Source organism: Pseudozyma flocculosa, assembly GCF_000417875.1.
Source record: "Pseudozyma flocculosa PF-1 unplaced genomic scaffold scaffold00017, whole genome shotgun sequence".
Classification (NCBI taxonomy): Eukaryota; Fungi; Basidiomycota; class Ustilaginomycetes; order Ustilaginales; family Ustilaginaceae; genus Pseudozyma; species Pseudozyma flocculosa.
Genome location: NW_006920885.1, coordinates 339,332 through 356,990, shown reverse-complemented (window position 1 = coordinate 356,990; position 17,659 = coordinate 339,332). Strand labels below are relative to the sequence as shown.

The window sequence follows — 17,659 nt, the reverse complement described above, 5'->3', positions numbered from 1 at the left end:
CTCTCACCGCCGGCTTCACCGCGGGCAGTCGGAGCGCGAGTGGCGGTCCGCTCGCCGGGTCGCTGCTCGGAGACAGCACCCACTCCTCCCATCCCAAAGAAAAGATTAGTTAGGCGGACTAGGCACCCGGCAGCGATCAGAATCAGAGACTCGCAGCAGCAAAAGCGTGCACGCGATCGCAACACGTGCGGTCTCCGGAGGGGCTCCGTCCCGAGAGCACCGAGCCAGGGTTTCAGCCGTGGCTGCGGCTGGAAGAAGGGACGGTTGCGTCTATTGCCTTGGTTGCTGTTGCGTACAAATACATCGAGGCGGCAGCTGGTGGGGAGAGGGGCGGAAAGGGAGGGACCGCAGGCCAGGCGCGTCTGCGAGGCTCTGAGGTTTGTCTGCTGGGCGCCTCTCGGCGCTTCTTTGAGCGGATCTGCAGCCGTGCTCTGCGGCGGGCCAGGAGCCTGGCCTAAGCTAAGCTAGGCCGACTCGAGGGCGGCCTTGCCCTGTTGCTTGCTCTTGCGGACGTCGCTGTTGTCCCTCTCTTCGACGTCCCTCTTGACCTTTTCGGTGCAGAGCCAGAGGTCGCGCAGGCGCGGGGTGCAGTTCTTCTCGACGGCCTCGTCGCCCTGTGAGGTGAACTGGGCGAGGCAGCGGTCGTAGGCCAAGACCTGGGGCGAGCAGCGCGACTTGACCTCGTGGAGCAGCGGCACGGCGTTGGCGGCACACCTCGACAGCTCGACCTTGTACGGCTCGCACGCTCCCGGATCCTTTTGGTTGGCGAGGATGCAGCGCTGGAACGTGTCTGCGATGTCCGGATCGGGGCGAAGCGGGTCGGAGGGGGAGAAAGGAGAGTCAGGAAGGGACGAGGGGCTGGCGGTCAGTCGCTGACCACCGACGAGAGAGTCAGGGGCGACGTCGAGCGAGGAGACGATGCGTACCCAGCTGCTTGCCACACTTGGCGGCCACCTGGTCGATGCTGGACTCCATGCCGGGCGAGATAGGATGGGCTGTCTTTGCTTGGTCTCGTCGGTGGGGGTGGCGGTGAAAGGCGTGAATGCGAGGGCGGGACAAGAAGCGAGAAGACAACCAACCCGAGGCAAAGAAAGAGTGGAGGGGACGAGGTCCGGGTGGCGGAGACTGAGACCATCACCTAACGCAATCGGGAGCCATGCCGCGATGGCAAACAGGCTTCGGCATCGGGCACATCTTCGACCGAACGAGGTTGTCCTCCTGGCCGTTGTCCTGGGCAGCCTTCTCGATCTCTTCTGCTGTCGACGACGTCGACAAAGCAGGCTATCCTTCACATCGACCAGAAGCAGGGCCACGGGGAGACTCGGACAGACACACACGGCACGCAAGGAAAGAGCTGAACCGCTGCAGACGACATGAGAGCAAAACCATGGGCATTGACAGCAACAGACCGACCACGACATGGCCAGCGGCCGAGACCAGGGAACAACAAGCAGCATGGACGAGATGAAAGAGGGGGAAATGTGAGAACACCAGGTGACCGAATATCGTCCTTGGGGTGCCCCCGTTCCCCCAAAGGGGAACGAGAGACCAAACGAGTCAGCCAAAGAGTGCTCTGAGCGTTTTGTCTTGCCTCCCGACCCTCGCAAAGTGGCGCTTCGAGCACGGTCCGGTTGTTCGCCTTTTCAGGAGAATCGTCGGGACGGACCGTCGAGCCGTTCTTGATGGGCGAGGTAGGGGCGTTTACTTTGTTAAACAATGGAGAGACGGCAAGGAGGGATGCCCGAGTCGACCGGGTTCTTATACTCGGTTGCCCCCTCACCTCTGAGCGCCCTGGATCTCTTCTCGGCGAGAGGAAAAATCCAAGAAGACGAGGTGCTCGGGCTGCCTGCGGCAAGGGGCGGATCCGAGGCGGGCTGAGATCAGGCGATCGGAGCGAGGACGGCCCCCTCGCCTGCCTTTTCTTCTCGCCCGCCGCCCGCCCGTTTTTCCCAGAGGCAGAGGCGACAGCGCCGGGCGGCGGTCCAGTCTGGTCCAGTCCAGTCCAGTTCAATCCTCACTCGGCGGGACCCGTCTAATCTTGCGCACCACCACCACCACTACGACCACCACCACCACCGCACCGGTGCCACGCCACACTACGCCCGCCAACATCATGGCTTCGACATCGCGGCTCACCCTCTCGTCGTGCCTCGGGTGCCTGCGCGCCTCGACGCAGCCCGTCGCCTCGTCGTCGCGCAGCGTCATCGTCGCCCCCTTTTCCACCACGGCCTCGTCTTCGTACTCGGCACCCACTCCCGAGGACGCCACCGCGCGGAAACCGCCGCATACGGCATCCGCAGAGTCGCTCGATGCCTCCAACGCCTCCTCGCCCACCATCGTTGGCGGCGGCAGGAAGTCGGCGGGACGAGGGCGCCCGAAGATGCTCCCGCCCTTTCCCGAGTGGATGGCGGGCGACGGGCGACACTACAAGCAGCCCAAGCCGGGCTCGGGTCCTAGCTGGATCGGCGAAACTGTGAGTTGTCCGCAGGTTACTTGGGCGGGTCTGCTTCGGCGGCGCGCGCGCACTCGTCGATCAGCGGCAGCTGAACCCCCTAGCCCACTTGCTCCTCTCCGCCTCTTCTCGTGCTCAGCCCTTCCCTCTCAACCCAGCCTTCAACCCGCCGCCGCCACTAAGACATGCAGTCAAGACCGATATCTGGAAGCTGCACACCTCTGACCCGGTCAAGTGGACCATCCCGGCGCTGTCGCAAAAGTTCAATATCGGGAAAGAGAGGATGGCTGCCGTGCTCCGGTTAAAGGCGCTCGAGACTGAGTGGACTTCGCAGGTGAGTGTTTGCCTACAGGCTTACCGATCGGCTTCATCAACCCCAGCAGCAGCAGCAGCAGCAGCAGCAGCAGCAGCAGCAGCAGCATCGCCGTCTGCATCCGCCGCCAGCCGCCCATCCCTCCGACACCGCTTCGCATGATGAGCTATAAAAAATTTCGATTAGTCTTGAAGACCAAACCCATGGTTACAAACTTTTTATTACGCTTTACCTCTCTGATACCGATGCCGGCATGGATGGCGGTGATCTGCGACGGTCGCTGCCGCTGCTGCCCATGCTGCTTTGCGATGGAGCTTCGCGATCGGCGTTTACTGACGCGATCTCTCCCTGAATCAATTCGATCCCAACAGGCCAAACCGCTGCAGACCGAGTTCCAGTCCAACATGGACCGATTGCTGGGAGCAAAGACGAAGGGTGTCGATGAGCCCGCGCCGGCCGTCCAGTCGAGTGACGCCAGCACGCGAGGGCCGCAGCACGAGGAGTTTGCCGACTCGGCGTCGCCCAACGCGCGTTCGGTCATCGCACCAGCCATGACCAAGTTGTCGGCCAAGCGGAGGAGCATGATTGCCTCTCTGCCCTCGGGCGGTCCCGCCGCGGGCAAGGTGCAGCCGAGGTCGGTCAAGAACGCCCCCTCGCCCACGGCGGCCACGTCCCGACCCAGCCTGTTGATCACCAACGTGCCCGCCTCGAGCTACGAGGGCGCCGGCCGCGTCGAGCGCAACCTCAAGCGCGCCGCCAAGCGCGCAAAGTCGCGCAAGGCCACCGTCGCCAACGCCAAGGCCGCAAAGTCGACCCGCAGCAACGCCGCCAAGAAGAACTCGCTCAAGACTGTCGCCGGCACCGTCAAGAAGCCCAAGGCCGTCCGCGCCTAGTGACGCTCTCGCCATCGACCGATGCTCTGTCTGCTGCGGTCGGGCAGCCCTGTAATACCAGTCCCTGTCCTTGTCTTGCCATTGCCTGAGATCGTCTTGCCTGCTTGATCGGCTGAAGGAGCGCAAACTCCGACGCCGCCTTTGGTTTCTCTATCGGCGACGCGTGCGCGATCAGTCCACGGCTCGCCGCTCAGAGCGCCAAGCAGAACCTCGAGCGTCTGCACAGCAATCATCGTGGTAAGTGGGGCATCATCTCGGCTGGCCTCTTGCGAGCCTGTTTCCGCCTTTCAATTACAGCGACATACCGGTCGTCGATCTCCGCAAGCGCATCTTTCACCAAGAACCTCCCTGACAACCTCAAGCGTACATGGCCAGCACGCGATCCTCGATGCCGTCGCCGATCCACCTGGCCTCGGTCGAGGCCTTGCGCGAAGCTGCCGACGGGTCCACGAGGTCGATTCCGACCAGCTGCACATTGTCGCGCTCGGCGAGGTGGAGCTTGGCATAGTCGGGCGCCTGGCCGGGCGCGGCGGGGTTCATGGCGCCCATCGGAGAGTTGCCGGCCATCAGAGCCATGTCGCGCGTTCCGTCGGCGGCTGTCGAGGCAAGTACGAGCGGAAAGGGGATCAGGATCGTTTAGCAAAAGACGTCGTGCCGTCTTGCCAGGACAGCGGCGTCGAACTCACCGTTCTCCTGCCCGAGGATCAGGCGGTAGATGCCGTTGAGACCAAAGAGGTTCAGGAAGTACCAGCTGAGGGACGACACCCAGGTAACGTCGAGGTCGGGCGTGTCGATGCCTCGCTGGAGCATGACTTTGAAGCGCAGCGTCAGGGGGAAAGGGAGCTTGACTGCGCAGCGCGGCGGCACGGTAACGATTGCCAAGAGGTCAGCGAAACCGGGACCACGAGACGGCGGCCGCGAGCTCTGTGGCGAGCGGCCATCGAACGCCCCCACTCACTGAGGACGAAGCCCGAAAAGAAAAAGTTGATCCAGCCCATGATGACGGTCTGAGGGACCATCATGACCATCTGCTTCTTCATGGCGTCCATCATGCCGTCCATGCCGCCGCCCTCGAAGGGGTTCTTGGGGGCGTCCGGATCCTCGTCCTGCTCCTTTGGCTGGAGGTAGGAGCCGTTGGTGAGCGACTCGATGAGGTAAGCTCGACGGGAGAGGTACGACGAAGGGACGAGGTTGAAGTAGTTCTGTCGGAGGGCGCCCGCTCGCGTCATGATGCGCCTGCGATGGCGAGGGGTTGGAGAAAGCACCAGGGTAGGGTTAGCACGGCGAGCATGGTTCGTCGGCGGCCGCCATCATAGGGTCCAGGCATGGCACGGTCGACGGCGCCACTCACTGCTCCCTGAGCGCTGGCGCCGAAATCTTTGTGGGGGTCGAGTTGAGGAGCGACATGATGTTGTGTCGCAGCACGCCGACGAGGATCATGACGATGGTGATGGGGATCAGCACCCAGTCGCGCATTGCGCTGTCGAGGAAGAGGGATTGTTCGACGGTCATCTTGAGCAGGTGCGGCGGTGGATCAAGGCTTCAGCCAGGAGTGTGGTCGGATGAGCCAGTATGTTGGCTGTTGGACCAGATGCCGTTCCAGGGAGGGACGGCGAGAAACGAGGCGGTTGATGGCGACAAGAAGGAAGAGCGGTCGGGCAGCCCCTCGCTTTGCTCCTTGGCCTGGCCGCCCAACTCGCGCCCTTGCCTGCCAGCCAGCCCCGAGGCCCTGGCAGGCTCGGTGCGCCTGGCCGAGCTGATCTGTGCTCTCGGCCCTGGCTTGACCTGCCAGGACCTCCGGGTCCCGGACCATTATGGGGGCCCGCCCCCCACCTGGTTGCTCCACTCCCTGGCTTCGGGATGTCTCCGTCGAGCCACCATCCCCCTCCTGCTCGGCGTCGGCTGAGCCGCTCTGATCCCAAGCAAGGCATCGTCGCCCGGCCGCATTCCACAGCGCCTTTGCCTCTGCCTCGCCTTGGCGCAGGCGGCCCCCGCACTTTTCACTGTCGACCCCCAAGCAGCATGGCTTGACACTCTGAAAGTCGGAGCTTCCCTTTTCGACCCGCCCCCGCCCCTCGGCCAGTCAAGCTAGCTGTCGGCTTCTCTCCGAGGCCGTCTCTACAAGTCGACTTCGCTCAACCAAACCTGTCGGCTGATCCGGCCGGGCCTCTGTCTGCACACTGCCCACGACGCCTCGGACTGTTCCGACATGAACGACCCTCTGCTCGCCGTCATCCTCGCCACGTCGTCTTCGCGCGGATCGCACATCGTCTTCCGCTGGCCAAACAAGCCCAAGATCTTCAAGCGCTACTCAAAGATCAAGTACTACGCCGAACACCACCACGATCCCAGCTCTTCCCATCGTACAAAGGACGAGCTCGACTTTGATCCCGTCAGGCAAAAGGCAAACTGGGATAGGCACGACGAAGACGACGACGAGCACGACGACGACGCAAACAGCGACGACCTCGGCCAGAGCGATACCCCCTCCTCTTCCGAGATCGACGATGACTCGGATGCCTCGATCAGCGATGAGGATCAGCCGCGACCCGGTCGCAATGCCGCCGTCGACTTCAACGAGGCGGCCAGCGTAGCCAGGACAAAGACTAGTGCCGGTGCCAGCCGGTCCAAGTCCAAGGCGAGGAAGCCCCTCTCCACCCTCGACGAATCCCTGCACAGCCTGCGCACCATCGACTCGGCCAACAACCAGTATGACGGCAATGGCGCTGGCGGCAACAATGGCAACGGCCACGCCTCTGGTACCCAGCCACCCGATTCTGACAACGGCGGCACCTCCAACAACCTCTCGCCCGAGGAAAAGGCCCGCCGTGAAGAGCGAGCCGCCCGAGCATATCGTACCTACCTTGGCTACGAGACCGACTTCCTCGCATCGATCCTGAGCCCGCGGCAGGAGCTGGCACATCAGAAGTTCGAGCTGGTGATCGACGACCTGGCATTCCTCGGGCACCCCGTCTGCGTGGGCCCGGGGGGACAGTGGGGTGACCCCGGGGACGATGCCGACGGGGACGGAGGCGATCGCAGCGCCGATGATGCCCGGCGTGGACGGTATGGCGCAGCCTTACGCCGCGGCTCGTCCCAGAGCGACGGTCGGAGCGGCAACCGCCTGAGGCCTGGCGAGAGCAGTCGCAGCCCATCAGCACAGAAGGCACTGCAGCCCGACACCGCATCCGCCAGATCCCTGGCGCCCCTGACCCAATTCCACTTGGTGCTCGTCCTCGATCGGCCGGACCCCTCGGCGGCGCTGGCCGGGATGGACCTCAGCTCCTGGCTGCAGCTCTTCTATGACCACATCGTCTTCAAGACGACCGCATCGCTCTTCGCCGAGCAGGTGCGGGCGGACTACGTCTCGAAGGAAGCTGAGAGCCTCTTGGCGCTCCGGGAACGCTGCATGGACGACGGGCAATCGTATTCTGCCTATGCTGCCCAAGCGCTGGGCATCTCGTCGATGGCACGCTGCCTCCGCGATCTGCACAAGTCCATCAGTACCTCGTCGGACGCCTTCCTCACCATCAACGACCGCATCGAGGTCCACATTCAGCTGCCGCCCATCCTCCAGAACCCAAACAAGATCCTCAAGGTGCCAGACATCGAGACGGAGCTGGACCCCAACGACCCGATCTTCCTGAGCGGCGGCGGCTTCGCCGGCATGGGCAAGGAGGGCGGCGACGGCGACGACTACGACGGCGGCTACGATCGGCTCATGAGCCTGGGGCCCAGCGAGCTCACCTTTGAGGAGTGGACCCGCACCACCGGCCCGTACCTCCTGCCGTGGAAGACCCTGCTGCTGCTGCACGATCACCCGGACGATCCACACACCCGGCAGCGATCGCCAAAGGTATCCGATTCCGCCGACAGCGAGACCGACCACGTCCACAGCGAGAGCCTAGGCTTTGAGCAGCTCACTCGCAAGTTTACGGCCCTGTTCCGGCCTCGCGTGTCGGAGATGCTCAACTTCGACGAGGTGGCCAACGTCCTCGACTGGGACCTGTACGACGATGTGTACCCGATGGTGCGCCACCTGATCTACTATCGCCAGGCCCGCGTCATCGATGTTCCGCGGACGGCACACGTCTATGGTATCTCGCCGCTCTTTGAGTTCAAGCGGCTTGCCTCGCTGAGTCGCTCCTGGGCCTCTACCTTTCCAGAACTTCTTCCGCTGCCGGCCTTTCTGTCGCAGATGTCGTCGGCGTTGCGGCCGCTCAACGCCCTGCTCCCGGGCAGGTACCAGAGACAGCTCTGCCTCGACGTCCTCGTGTGGCTGCTGCGCCGCGAGGTCGTCGTCAAGCTCCACGTCCGTCTTCGACTGGTCGCCACGGAGAGGGTCAAGATCCGCACCATCGAGCGCCGCGCCGAGAGGGTGCAGAAGACCAAGCAGCGTCAGGAACGCCGACAACGCAGGGCGGCGCGACTCGAGGCCAAGGAGGCACGCAAGGCAGCCAAAGAGGAGCGGAAAAGGGAGCTGCAGAGGCTGAGGGAGATCGAAGCAAGCAAACGCGAGGACCAGGAACAAGAGCAGCGAGGCCGCAGCCGTGAGCGAGACCGGTCGCGATCGGCCGATGCCAGGCAGACGCTGCAGACGGCCGAGGCGCAGGGGTCTGCCGAGAGCGAGGAGATGGTACGGTCAGTCTCTGGCCTGAGCGTATCCCGACCGGGCACTCTGGCTCATCCCGACTCGGTGGCCTCAGCTGCAGCAACAGCGGCCGCCATCGTCCAGCAGCGTTCAGACTCGGGATCCAAGAATGGCAGGTCGAGCCAGTCCAGCGCTCAGCCTCCGGGTCATCACCATCATCACCACCATCACCATCACCATCACCATCACAGCCACGGTCACCATGGCCACCACAGCCATCATGGTTCAGCCCAGCCGAGCTCGCAGCCATCGGCGCCCATCCTCATTGGCAGCTCCAGCAACCCGATGTTTGAGAAGCTCAAATTTGAGCGTCGGCCCGTGCTGCGGTCGCGCTCGCCATCGACCGCGCTCTCGGTCAGCTTCAGCAACGCCGTAGGCCCGAGGCGGCCGCGAGCCGAGACGGGCGGTTCGAGCTCGTCGAGCGGCGCAGGCGCGGGCGCAGGCAAGCTTGAGCCGCTCTCCATGACGCCCAACGACTCTTCCCTCGGCCATCGCTCCCCGATTCGGTCAACAACGCCCCGCGGCAGGCGCGTGCCTCGGCATGTGCGCGACGCGAGCGCCACGAGCGGACTCAGCCACGGCTCTGCCGGCCGGGCGGTTTCACGGCCATCCTCTTCCGGCGGCGCTGCTCTCGCCTTTGGTGCAGAAGCGAGCGCCTCTGCCGGCTCGCATTCGGCCAGCGTGCCGAACGCGATGAGCATGCACGCCAAGGAGCGCAAAGTCATGTCACGCTCGCCATCGCGCGCTCGACTCAAGGTGACGGGCTTCGGGCAGGACGAGGAGGTCGAGGTCGATGGCGAGGAAGAGGAGAGCGAGACGCCGTCCCTCGATGGCGCAGGCGCGCTGGCAGACGTGGAAGACGAGACGACGCCCGTCGACGACGAGAGGCGGCTCTCGCTCGTCGGCGAAGAGGCCGACGACGAAGACGACGACGACGACGACGAGGCCCTCGCTCCTTCGGCGCTTGGCGCGGAAGAGGGCGTGTCGCCCACTTCCATCGTTCCTACTGCAGACGCGGGCAGCGTCTACGAGCGTGGGAGACGGCCCAGCCAGAACCCTCCGACCTCGGTCGCCAGTCTGGCGCGCCAGAACCTACGACGCATCTCGATAGCCTCGGAACGGCCCGACTTTCCACCTTCGCCGCTCGCCTCGTCCGACGAGGATGACGAAGGGACACGATCGCACCAGTGCGGGGCCGAGTGCCGCCCCGACTGTCGGCACGCGTCTGCCAGCTGCAGCTCCTCTTCGTCGTCGTCGTCGTCGTCGTCATCGACCTGCTCCTACTCGTCCTCGTTGCCTTCGGACTTTTCCGATCTCGACGACAACGGCGGCGGTGGCGTCGACGAGGAAGCTGCAGAGCAGCAGCAGGACGACGAGGAGGAGCTGGCCAACGAAGCCAGACGGGCGGATACGACCGAGACGCTCATCGTCGAGCCGTCGCGGGCGACGCGCGAGGAAAACGAGTGGATCGCCACCATGATCGAGGGCAAGCCGACGTGGCTCGTCAAGAAGCTCTTCCGCCTGCTGCCCTACCTCAACGGCAAGCACACCATCGACGAAATCGAGTACCGCGTCGGCATGAAGCGCAAGGAGATCCGCCTCCTCCTCGCCGAGTTCCGCGAGGTCATCGTCACCTTTATGCATCCGTGAGCGCCTGCCGCGGGCGCCGCCGCTGCGTCGTCGTCGCTGTCGTCGCAGGTCAGCAGGGAAGGTCAAGGCAGGGAGGGCGAAGAGCGAAGCAAGTGGTCGTGAGGACATTCGGCAGGCCTGGGCCGACGAGGTGCCGGGTAGTGATGTATATCCATCGAGATCAGAAGCCGATTGCAGGAGAGAAGCGGTTCCGGTGGCCGGAGGGCGACGTCACGCGCCCGAGGATGTCGACGGAATCGACTGACTGACTGACTGTGTATGTCTGCATGGGAAGGGGATGAGCAAGTGGCGAGGAATGCAGAGCGGAGGGGAGGAGAGGACTTGGTGGTGTGCCCTCGATCCTGCTCTGCTGTCGCCTGTGGGTCGTTATGAGGAGAGAGAGAGCGCTTGTCGAAGGCCCTCGAGCTTTTTGGGAGTGGTGCCGGTGTGGGGCATGATACTGGTGCTGGTGCTGGTGCTAGTAAGCGTGCATGCAGCGATCGCTAAACGGCGCTGGTCCATGCTGAGGCGGTCGGAGCGAGGTTGGGGCGGGGCGGGACGACGCGGCGCCGTCACACGAGCCTAGGACGGAACTCGGGGCGGAGCACCTTCCTCCCCTCGACGACGTCGCGGGCCAGTCGGCGCGTATTGGCCTCGGCGACGACGACTTCGGTGGAGAGTTCGAGTCCAAAGGCCATCTTGATGGCCTCTGCGATGCGCCGCGCCTGGTCGAGGTCCCAGATGGTGAAATCGTCCGGATCGGTTCCGGCCTCGACTTCGGGCTGCGGCGACGCCGCGGGCACCTGCGCGTCTTCGGCGGGTTGCGAGATGCTGAGCCTCTTTGTGCGCTGCGCCCTCGGGTCGGCCGCCTGCAGCGAAAAGGCGACAATCTTGGCCAGCACGGCGTACGTCTGCTCCAGGTCCTCTTCGTCTTGCGGCGCGTCAATGTAGATTTCGAGCGGCTGCGCCGACCGGGCGAGCAGGTTGTGCTTGCCGTCGTGGTGGTACCGCACCTCGTACACGCCCGTGCGCCAGGGCAGCTTGGTGCCCTGGAAGACGGTCGTGCCCCGGACGACGCCGTCGGCCGCGGAGCGCGTCGCTGCGCCGTCGCTGCCGAGCCCCGACGTCGAGTCCGTCGAGCCGGTGTGCACGTCGCCCTCCCACTCGTCCTCGGCCACGCCCAGCCACTTGCCCTGCGACGAAATCTTCGTCACCAGCTCCATCTCGCCGCTGCCGCCGGTGCGGCTCTCGCCCAGCCGCGACACGAGGTAGATGCCGATCCAGTCGCGCCGCGAGTGGGTGGTGGGTGCGGTCCAGCTGACCTTGATGGCCTCGCCCAGGTGGAAGCGCAGCGTGCCCGTGCTGGCCGAGGGCTGGACCTCGACCTTGTACTTGGATCGGTCCACCTGCAGGTTATCGTTGACGCGCACGATGAGCAGGCGATCGCGGCTCTGCTGCAGCATCATCTTGGTGTCTTCGAGCACGCCCTCGAGCTTGGGGCGGTTCTTGCTGAAAAAGTCCTCAAAGGCGTACGTGGCGTCGCGGTGCACCTTTTCGAAGGTGCCCTGCATGTTTTTGAAGCCCGGATGCTCCTGGGCCGCGCGGAAGAGGTCGGTCCGGGTGACGTTCTTGAGCTGCTTGGTGACGCCCGAGTCTTTGCGCACCGCCGCCTCGCCGTAGAGCTTGTTCATGTGCGGTCCCTCGACAAACGAGAGGAAGCCCCAGTGGGCCACGTACGAGATGAAGGCCATCGTCAGCGCCAGCTTGCTGCCGCTGATCATCGTCAGGCCGAAAAAGGCCGCGCCGCCCATGGAGCGCTCCGGGTTGTTGAGGAAGCGGTAGATGCCCGTGTAGTAGAGCTGGTGCGGGTACTCGTCGACGAAAAAGTCGCCATAGAGCCAGCCAAAGGGTCCGAGAACGTTGTACGACGAGTTGGCCGTCCAGACGTGGAGCGCGATCAGCACGAGGCCGAGCGTGTGGCGCAGGAGGTCGGTGCCCACGGTCCAGTCGGTGCCGATCGGGGCGTAGCAGTTCCAGCACAGCGCGCCAAACGACGCGTAGGTCATGACGAGGCTGGTGTTGTAGATGACCTTCCAGTTGGAAAACGCCTCGAAGATGGCGTCGTCGGGGCGGCCGTAGTTGTAGTGCTTGAGGAAGTGGCGGACCACCCACTTGTTCTCGGACTGCGCCTTGAGCACCGCGCCGAGGCCGGCCGAGTGGAAGACGCGCCAGGCGAGGGCGTTGAGGAAGAGGAGCGTCAGCCGGGCGTTGTTGCCGAGGGAAGGCACAATCAGCGGGAAGAAGGCGTAGACCGAGGCGACGACCAGCAGGAAGTCATTGGCGCGCATCAGATCGAGGTTCTTGAAGACGACCGTGTCCTTGCGGAAGATGCGGTGGTGGAGGTCGTGCAGGCTGGTCGCGCGGACCTCTGACTCTTGCTGCGAGAACGAGCCGCGGAGGCGCGAGGCGATGGCGTCGTTGGACGAGGCGGCAGTCTGCAGCGTGGCGCGCCGGATGGCCCTCTCCATCCGCTCCTCTTCGTCATCGTCGTCGTCGTCGGTGACAGCGGTGCTCCCGTCCGTCTGGCTCGGCGTCGCCGTGCTTAGGCCGACCCGCGAGGTGGCCGCCGACAGTCCTTGATCCTCGGCGACGGCATCTGAGCCGGCATTGGAGGCTGAGATCGACCCCGTAGCGGCACGCCTCGACGCGGCGTTGAAGGGGGCGGTCCGCAGGGGAACCCTGGCGGCCAGGGGCTTCTTCTCGCCGTAGACGCGCTCGATGTGCGGGCCCTCAAAGTAGCACATGAAGAGGAACTGGAAAAAGTGGGCGGCGAGCGAGACGAAGAGGACGGCGTAGCTGCCCGAGACGAGCGAGAGGCCGTAGTAGCCGGCGTATCCGATGCTGTACATCGGGTCCGGGGCGATCTCGTAGACGCCATCAAAGACGAGGCTCTGGAGGCAGAGGAAGAAGCAGTCGCCCCAGTACCAGGCGTAGTCCTTGACCACGCGGTGGGCGTCCATCTTGACCCAGAGGTTGAAGAAGATGAGCGCCCAGCCGACGACCCAGCGGAGCACGTGCATCATGACCGAGTGGCCCTCGGGGAGGCGCGTGCAGGAGAAGGCGAAGAGCGAGTAGGCGACGAACTGAGAGCGGGGAGATAAATAAGAGCAGGAGGCGTTCCGGTCAATCAAGGCATGGCCAGACTACGCGAAGGATCAAGGGTGGGGAGATCCCGTCCGGCAGCTCCCGGTGGGCACTTACGTCGTTGATGAGAATCAGGTCAACTATGGAGCGGAACAGGAGCCAGATGTTGTAGTCCAGGGGAAGGGCCTGTCGTTTGGCAGAACCATCGAGGAACAGAGTATATGGTCAGACGACAATCGAAGCGCGAGGCGGCCCAAGACCTGCGTCTTCTGCCCACGGCGACGCACGTCGAAGTCGTAGTCCTTCTCCATTTTCGTGACGAGCTGCTGCTTAACCCAAGCGCGGACCTTTGGCTTGCGCTTCTCGTCCATCCAGCCCTGCTGCTTGACGAGGTTGACGATCCATCCCGACTCGCTCTGCTGCTTGAGGATGTGACCGAGCCCGGCATTGTACGACGCGCGCCAGAAGAAAAAGTAGAAGAAGAAAAAGACCTGGGCCGACTTGCGCGAGAGGGCAAAGTAGGCGAGCAGCTGGGAGGCGAGCGAAGCGATCGTGATGAGGTCGAGCGGCGTCTTTGGCTGGCGAGGGTCAAAGATCGACGTCAGCATGTCCGGGGTGTGCGGGACGTCAAAGACTGGTCAGGTCAGAGGGGTCCGCCGGCATCCAGGGAAGCGGCCGGGGTCGGGACGGGCGGGCCATGTGGCAGGGAGGGCGGTCGGGTGTGGGCGCGTGGCATGCGGGCGGGCAGCGGAGGATTGGAGATGCCGAGCGTACAGAACAGCCGGACAGCCGGAAGAGCGGGCCAGGTGTCAAGGGCAAACAGCGAGGGAGCAGGGCGACGGGCAGGGTGAAGGTGAGGAAAGAGGGAGGGAGAGGGGCAGGGATGGACAATTGCCACGGGTCAGCTTGTGCGGGTCGGGAGTACGGCAGAGATGAGCCGCGGGCCAACTCGGCGGTTTGCTATGCTGCCGGGCGTTGAGCGTGTACCGAAGCTGTGGGGCCGGAGGGGTCCATGCCTACTCACCGGTGCCGTCCGGGGTGCGTCCCTTTACCCGGTCATGCTGGTGCGATGCGGGGTGGTCCTTGAGGGACGAGTCGTTTGCGGGGTCTGCGGCGGCCTGGAGCGTTTCCGACGACGTGTGGGGCGAGTCGTTGTCGCGATGGTCCTGGACGGTGGCCCTCTTGCGCAGACCCGAGTCGGTCGCGGTGGCAGGGTCCATGTCGGGCAAAGGGGATGGGGCGGGAGAGGACGTCGACGCGCTACCTGACGGTGTGGTGAGGATGAGGATGACGGTGGGTGCTGCGGTTGTGAGCCAACGATGAGGGCGAGCCCAGGGGTCGAAGAGGGCGGCGCCCTTTCCTTTGCGCTGGCAGGCAGGCGGGCAGGCGGGCAGAGCTCACCTCTTGGGTTGATCGGGCGAGCGAGAGAGCGAGGGCCCCAAGAAGACGAGGAAAAGCAAGAGGCCAGCAGAAGAAGCAACCAAGGTGGCAGCCAGCTGGCCTGCCTTCTCCCTGCCGCCTGCCTCACTCTCTGAGTTTCAGGTGCGTGCGTGCGTGTTGAAACGTGGCAGGCCCGCCCGCCCGCAATTTTGTTTTCGCTTGGAAGCCCACCTGCCAGGCCGATGGCTGGCCGGCCTTTTGTTCTCGCGGCGAGAAAAGGCGGCCCCCAGCGCAAGCAGGCCAGCTGGCCATGCTCGTGAAATGCCGTTGCGCCACTCCCCCTGCTGCGCATCGTCCTCGTCCGTGTCTGCGAACAAGCCAAAGATGACCTGCCATGGCAATGCCATTGAGATTTGCCGTTGTCAACAAAGCAGCAGAAGAGACCCTTCGGCCGTCCGTCGGCGCATCCTCGTTCACGAGACAGGGGTTCGCTCGACTCGTCAGGACATGAGGCAATGGCAGCAGTTTGTGATTGAGTGGCAGAGGGTTTTCAACATCGGGCGGGCAACGAGCGGGCAAAATGCAACAGTCCTTGAAAAGAGAAGACGAGCCAAGACGAAGCCGAGCAAGATGACGGTCAGAGAGAGCTACGAAAGCTAGTTAAGCGGACAAGGCCAAACGAAGGTATAGTGTGTGTAGTGTGGATGCCGGCCCGGGGTGTTCAGAGTCGCAACGGGCGTCGTGCCGTCGTGGGCAGAGCAGGGCAAGGCGGAGCAGGGAACGGCAGAGGGGAACGCAGGCGCTGCGGCGACAGTGCCACGTCGACGGTCCGAAGGGAAGCGCAGGACCGCGTGATAAAAGCGGCCCCGAGGCGGCGGGACAACCTGGTCCAGCATAGACCAGGGAATGGGCGTCGCCTCGCACTGGGCGAATCAGGGAAGACGCCGGCGGGACCGTGGTGCCAAGACTCAAGGAAGACGACAGGACGTGGCAAGACAGGACCGATGGGGAGGAAGGATCTGTCGCTGCTCACGTCGAACAGCCAGAGAGGCCAGACTGTGCCCAGCTGGTGCAGGCCTGGGTCAATTCAGCCCTATTTGCGAAGCAAAGGCTGGGCGGACCGCCGCGTTCAGGCGTAGACTGACTCGCGCTCCGACGACTTGGACGCCTTGCCGCCGCGCTTGAACTTGTTAAAGATGCTTCCGCTCCTACCGAGCCCGCCCTCGCCGGGCGATCGGCCGGGACGCTCGTTCCTCTCGCCTCCAAAGTAGCCGAGCGTGTCGGTCTCGTTGCGGGGGGTGGCCTTGCTGTCGCCGGCCTCCTCGGCGTGACGATCCAGAGGCGTGCCCGTGCCTCGGCCCGAGTATTCCCCGGGCGAGAGCCCCACGGCAGCATCGGCGGCGGCACGGCTGCTGCTCTGTGCCGCAAAGCCGTCGGTGCGGATCGGCGGCGTGCTGGGCGAGTGGCGGTGCGCCTGGCCCCTCCTGCGCCTGCCGTTGAGGGCGCCCATCTCGACGCCGTCGTCGGGGGGCGGCACGTTGGGGTTCTCCTTCATGCTCTTGATCCTCTTCATCAGGCTCTTGCTGCGCTTGGGGCCGTCGGAAGCGCCGTTCTTCTCCTGCCAATTGGGCTCCGGGAAGGGGCTGGCGCTTCCGGCAGCCAGCTCATCCTCTGTCCTGGCGGGCTTCTTGCCCGTCATGACGGCCTCCATGTCAAACACGCTGCTGGCGGCGCTGGTGGTGCCGCTGTAGGCGCCGCCGGCGCCGTGAGGGCTCAGCAGCGATCGCGATCCCTTCTCCCGCTGCTTTGGCTGCGCAAAGTCCTGCCAGGGCTCTGCCGTGACGCCCCAGACGTCGGCGTTGGGGTTGCTCACGTCGAGGCGCGAGTCGGGCACCGCGGACGGCTGCGTATGGTAGCCCTGGTTGGCCCTCCACTCGCGCTCGGCATCGACGTCGGCATCGGGCGCGTAGTCGTCGTCTGCGAGAGAGAGCTCTGCCGTCGAAGCCTGCGCATCTCGGCCGAGCGAGGGGACCATCGGCGCCGTGGCGCTCCTCCTACCGCCGCGGCTGCCGTTGGTGCTCAGGCTCGGCCGGCTGCTGGAGCCACCGGCCTTTTCGTCGTCGTCATCGAGGTCCTTGTTCTTTGCCAGCGGGCTTGGTCCGCGACGACCGTCCGACCTGCCGCCGTTGGCTCCGTTGCGGTACGGAAGGCCAGTCATCGGGTCGATGTTGGGATCAAACGCCTTGACTGGGGCACGCTTGCCCCGGTTCATGTGGGGCGTGCAGGCGTCATATGGCGAGTCGTGGTGGAACACTGGCAGTTGGCGCAAGAGGAGCAGCCAAGTCGCAGGAACTGGGTCAGCATGGACGCTCCGCGAATGCCGCAGGCCCTGATGACCAGAGAAGGCGAAGGCGGAGCATGCCGCGGCTACTCACTGCTAGCGCCGTTAATTCCGCTGAGGTCAAGGCGGTCAATGACGTCCATCCTGCTCGACTTTGCCGCACTCTTGTTGATCTCTTCGTGCATGCGCGCCTCCTTTGCCTTGCGCTTCGCCTCCTTCTCCTCGGCCGTCTGCCTCCTGAAGGCGTTGGCGAACTTGCCGGCCATGCCGCTCTTGGCAGGGGGAGGCGGTGGTGCGGGGAGGTTGTTGTTTTCAAAAGGGCTCCTGGCGGGCACCATGGGAGGAGGCTCCGTGACGGGCATGGGCTGTGCGCCGCTGTAGGAGAACGAAGGCTCGTACCGGTCTGGGCGGGAAGGATCGGCCGCCGAGGTCGGCGAGACGGTGACAACGTCGGAGAGAGCAGCGAGAACAGCTTCTCTGCCAGTAGGAGCTCGAGCTGCGTCGATCGGGGTGGGTGGTGGAGGAGGGGATAGACAGGCGTCGTGCGAGGATGCCAGGGCCACGAGAGGGTACAGGTCAGCAGAGCGGAACAAGTGTGCGAACGTGGCAATTGAAGGTGGGGCCGGTGAGGGGAAGACGACGTCGCTCAAAGGGGGTCGGTGATGGCGGTGGTGGTGGTGATGGAGTGACGGTGCAGACGGCGACGAAACAGGCGACTGCGACGTAAGCCAGTCTGGATGAGCTGACGCCCAAGAGGGAGTGTAGATGAAGGGAGGACAGAGCTCGCGGACCGCCCCGAGAGAGTTGGCAGGCGACGACTGGAGATGGAAATCGGGGGGAGGCGCGGGCGGGGGCA

General features: G+C 64.5%; 6 protein-coding genes across 6 annotated transcripts in view; 2 read left to right on the top strand and 4 right to left on the bottom strand.

The window, feature by feature from the left end:
* Positions 1-464: 464 nt before the first annotated feature.
* PFL1_05001 (uncharacterized protein) lies at positions 465-975 on the bottom strand (the record flags this gene model as incomplete). The annotated part of the gene is made up of 2 exons (XM_007882530.1): positions 465-790; positions 927-975. The coding sequence occupies 2 exons, from the start codon at positions 973-975 to the stop codon at positions 465-467; spliced, it is 375 nt and encodes a 124-aa protein (XP_007880721.1).
* Positions 976-2,113: 1,138 nt separating this feature from the next.
* On the top strand, positions 2,114-3,658 carry PFL1_05000 (uncharacterized protein; the record flags this gene model as incomplete). Its single annotated transcript, XM_007882529.1, has 3 exons — positions 2,114-2,473; positions 2,592-2,786; positions 3,137-3,658. 3 exons carry the CDS (start codon positions 2,114-2,116, stop codon positions 3,656-3,658), a joined length of 1,077 nt encoding a protein of 358 aa, XP_007880720.1.
* A 357-nt stretch (positions 3,659-4,015) lies between these two features.
* PFL1_04999 (uncharacterized protein) lies at positions 4,016-5,170 on the bottom strand (the record flags this gene model as incomplete). The annotated part of the gene is made up of 4 exons (XM_007882528.1): positions 4,016-4,254; positions 4,345-4,506; positions 4,617-4,894; positions 5,010-5,170. 4 exons carry the CDS (start codon positions 5,168-5,170, stop codon positions 4,016-4,018), a joined length of 840 nt encoding a protein of 279 aa, XP_007880719.1.
* Positions 5,171-5,867: 697 nt separating this feature from the next.
* PFL1_04998 (uncharacterized protein) lies at positions 5,868-9,959 on the top strand (the record flags this gene model as incomplete). Its single annotated transcript, XM_007882527.1, has 1 exon — positions 5,868-9,959. The coding sequence occupies one exon, from the start codon at positions 5,868-5,870 to the stop codon at positions 9,957-9,959; it is 4,092 nt and encodes a 1,363-aa protein (XP_007880718.1).
* Positions 9,960-10,510: 551 nt separating this feature from the next.
* On the bottom strand, positions 10,511-14,302 carry PFL1_04997 (uncharacterized protein; the record flags this gene model as incomplete). Its single annotated transcript, XM_007882526.1, has 4 exons — positions 10,511-13,081; positions 13,200-13,268; positions 13,370-13,716; positions 14,107-14,302. The coding sequence occupies 4 exons, from the start codon at positions 14,300-14,302 to the stop codon at positions 10,511-10,513; spliced, it is 3,183 nt and encodes a 1,060-aa protein (XP_007880717.1).
* A 1,289-nt stretch (positions 14,303-15,591) lies between these two features.
* PFL1_04996 (uncharacterized protein) overlaps positions 15,592-17,659 on the bottom strand; it is a gene marked incomplete at both ends in the record, with an annotated part of 2,525 nt that continues 457 nt past the window's right edge. Inside the window, 2 exons of the mRNA XM_007882525.1 lie at positions 15,592-16,775; positions 16,898-17,299. Coding sequence (XP_007880716.1) covers positions 15,592-16,775; positions 16,898-17,299 — 1,586 coding nt within the window. The remainder of the gene's footprint in view (positions 16,776-16,897; positions 17,300-17,659) is intronic.